Source organism: Pundamilia nyererei, unplaced genomic scaffold, assembly GCF_000239375.1.
Source record: "Pundamilia nyererei isolate P.nyererei 1_Seehausen unplaced genomic scaffold, PunNye1.0 scaffold00457, whole genome shotgun sequence".
Classification (NCBI taxonomy): Eukaryota; Metazoa; Chordata; class Actinopteri; order Cichliformes; family Cichlidae; genus Pundamilia; species Pundamilia nyererei.
In genome coordinates, this window is record NW_005187858.1 from 133,513 (window position 1) to 136,540 (window position 3,028).

The following is a 3,028-nucleotide window of genomic DNA, read 5'->3' on the forward strand; positions in this document are numbered from 1 at the left end:
ATATTAATGAGTTTTTTGGGTTCATTGAGAACATGGTTGTTGTTCAATAATAAAATTATTCCTCAAAAATACAACTTGCCTAATAATTCTGCACTCCCTTTATGGTTTAAGGAGGGCCTATAGAGAGTGTGATCTCCACTCAAGGCTCCAAAGTTAGGTAATTGGGACAAGGCTGGGAGGTTGGAGCAGTGAAGACTTCTTGGCAATTATTCCTGCAGAAGCAGATCAATTACCAAAAGCCTTACATGAGGGTCATCCACATAGAAGCAGGATAAATTCAGCAGTCTAGTCCCTTATTTTCCACAGTGTTAATGGTACTTTTTCACAGGTCCATACTGGTCATGGCAGTCTGTCAAGAATCGCACCTTTTGTGGAACAGGACTGACCCAAAGTGCAGGGTGCAGAGGACGTACGCACTAAGAGCCAGCAATTCACTCACTGATAGAAGTCAGTAAGAAATTAAATATCAAACAGAATAAAAAAAACACAAAAAAGACTGAAAGGGAGGACAGGACTAACCAGCGTAGAGGAATCAAGGGCGAGGGAAATGAGACAAAGTTGTAGAAAATAAAGACAGTGAGATTTTATTCTAAGAACTGGCAACAGGAACCACAAGCAACATGAGGAAAATGATTCAGTTCACCAGCAGCTGGTGAAATTTGGGTGATTGTACAACCAAAGCCGACTGTAGCAGAGCAGTATTTGGGAAACTAGGTAGAAGTGAAGAGAGAACAGTGCAGTAACAGAGCACTGTTTTTTTCCATGTGGTTTTAGTATGAATAAGATGTGTGATTTTTTTTTCTTTTTTTGTATTTGTTTTTGAAGAGTTGATGTTTAGCACTTATGTATTCCAAAGCGTTAATGGTACCTTTTTATAGGTCCATACTGGCAGTCTGTCACAATCTGTCAAGAATCGCACAGTTTGTGGAACAGGACTGACCCAAAGTGCAGGATGCAGAGGACATGTGGACTAAAAAAAAGCAAGCAATTCTTTGACTGATAGAAGTCAGTAAGATATTAAATATCCAACTGAATACAAATACACCACAAAGACTGAAAGGGAGGACAGCACTAACCAGCATAAAGGAATCAAGGGTGAAGGAAAATGAGACAAAGTTGTAGAAAATAAAGACTTTTTTCTTAGAACTGGCAACAGGAACTACAAGCAACATGAGGAAAATGATTCAGTTCACCAACAGCTGGTGAAATTTGGGTGATTGTACAAGTAAGGGTGAATGTAGCAGAGCAGTATTTTGGAAATGAGGTAGAAATGAAGAGAGAACAGTGCAGTAACAGAACACTGTTTTTTCCCATGTGGTTTTGGTATGAACAAAATGTTTTTGAAGAGTTTATGTTTAGCACTTGTGTATTCACTACAGGGTGGGTCTGCACATTACTTTAATAACAACTGCACCTAGTTTTTTTTGTCAGAATTGCTGACAATCGTTGCTGCTACATATGCATTAACAGTTGGATTGAGTACTGATGATAATGTAAATGTTTCATATATTTTTCAAACCCCTGCACCATTACAGTTCTTTCAAACTGTGCACACCTGCTTTATGTTAACTAAAATAAAAATTTACTAAATAAAGGCATCAGCACATATTTACTTACAGAGATTTATTAGAGGCATTGACCTCTGGCAGCAGCTCCAGAAGAGCCTTCTCTGAAGAAAATGTCTTTGGGTCTACATCTTTTTTTGATGAGACGAAGATTAAGACCAGAGCTGACCACTGAGCAGGGGAATAATTACGTATGGAGAAACGTCCTAAACTCATGTACCGCTGGACCTCCTCCACTAGAGAACGATCATTCACTTCATTCAGACAGTGAAACAGATTGATGCTTTTCTCTCCTGACAGATTCTCACTGAGCTTCTTCTTGATGTACTGGACAGTTTCCTGATTGTTCAGTGAACTACCTTCTGTACGTGTCTGCAAACCTTGTAGGAGAGTCTGACTGGTCTGCATTGAAAGACCCAGGAGGAAGCGGAGGAACAAGTCCAGGTGTCCGTTTGGACTCTGTAAGGCCTTGTCAACAGCACTCTGGTAGAAGTGAGACGCTGAAGATTCTGTTGTTTCTGACTTCTGGGAGGTGGTTTGTTGCTCTTCCAGCAGATTGACTCCGGAGTTGATGAAGGTCAGATGGACATAAAGAGCAGCCAGAAACTCCTGAACACTCAAATGAATAAAGGAGAACACCTTGTCCTGGTACAGTCCTCTCTCCTCTTTAAAGATCTGTGTGAACACTCCTGCGAACACTATGGCTGCTCTGATATCGATGCCGCACTCTTTCAGGTCTGATTCATAGAAGATCAGGTTTCCTTTCTGCAGATGATCAAAAGCCAGTTTTCCCAGTGACTCAATCATCATCCTGCTCTCTGGAATCCAGTGTGAATCTATCTGACTCCCTCCATCAAATCTGACCTTCTTCACTTTGGCCTGAACCACCAGAAAGTGGATGTACATCTCAGTCAGGTTCTTGGGTAGCCGCCCTCCCTCTCTGGTTTTCAGCACATTCTCCAAAACTGTAGCAGTGATCCAGCAGAAGACTGGGATGTGACACATGATGTGGAGGCTTTGTGAGGTCTTGACATGAGAAAGGATTCTTCTGGCCTGCTCCTCATCTCTGAATCTCTTCCTGAAATACTCTTCGTTCTGTGAGTCAGTGAACCCTCTCACCTCTGTCACCCTGTGAACACAGTCAGGTGGGATCTGATTGGCTGCTGCAGGTCGTGTGGTTATCCAGAGGTGAGCAGAGGGAAGCAGTTTCCCCCTGATGAGGTTTATCAGCAGCACGTCCACGGATGTGGGCTCTCTAGTGTCAGTTAATATTGTAGTTTTGTGGAAGTCCAGAGGAAGTCGACACTCATCCAGACCATCAAAGATGAACACAACCTGGAAGTCTTCAAAGCTGCAGATTCCTGCTTCTTTGGTTTCAGTAAAGAAGTAATGAACAAGTTCCACCAAGCTGAACTTTTCCTCTTTCAGCACATTCAGCTCTCTGAAAGTGAATGGAAACATGA

General features: G+C 42.0%; 1 protein-coding gene across 1 annotated transcript in view; it reads right to left on the reverse strand.

Moving 5' to 3' along the window:
• Positions 1 to 3,026, reverse strand: part of LOC102213924 (protein NLRC3-like) — an 18,411-nt gene extending 15,385 nt beyond the window's left edge. Inside the window, exon 1 of the mRNA XM_005753717.2 lies at positions 1,618 to 3,026. Within this exon, the coding sequence (XP_005753774.2) occupies positions 1,618 to 3,026 (1,409 nt within the window). The remainder of the gene's footprint in view (positions 1 to 1,617) is intronic.
• Positions 3,027 to 3,028: the final 2 nt, after the last annotated feature.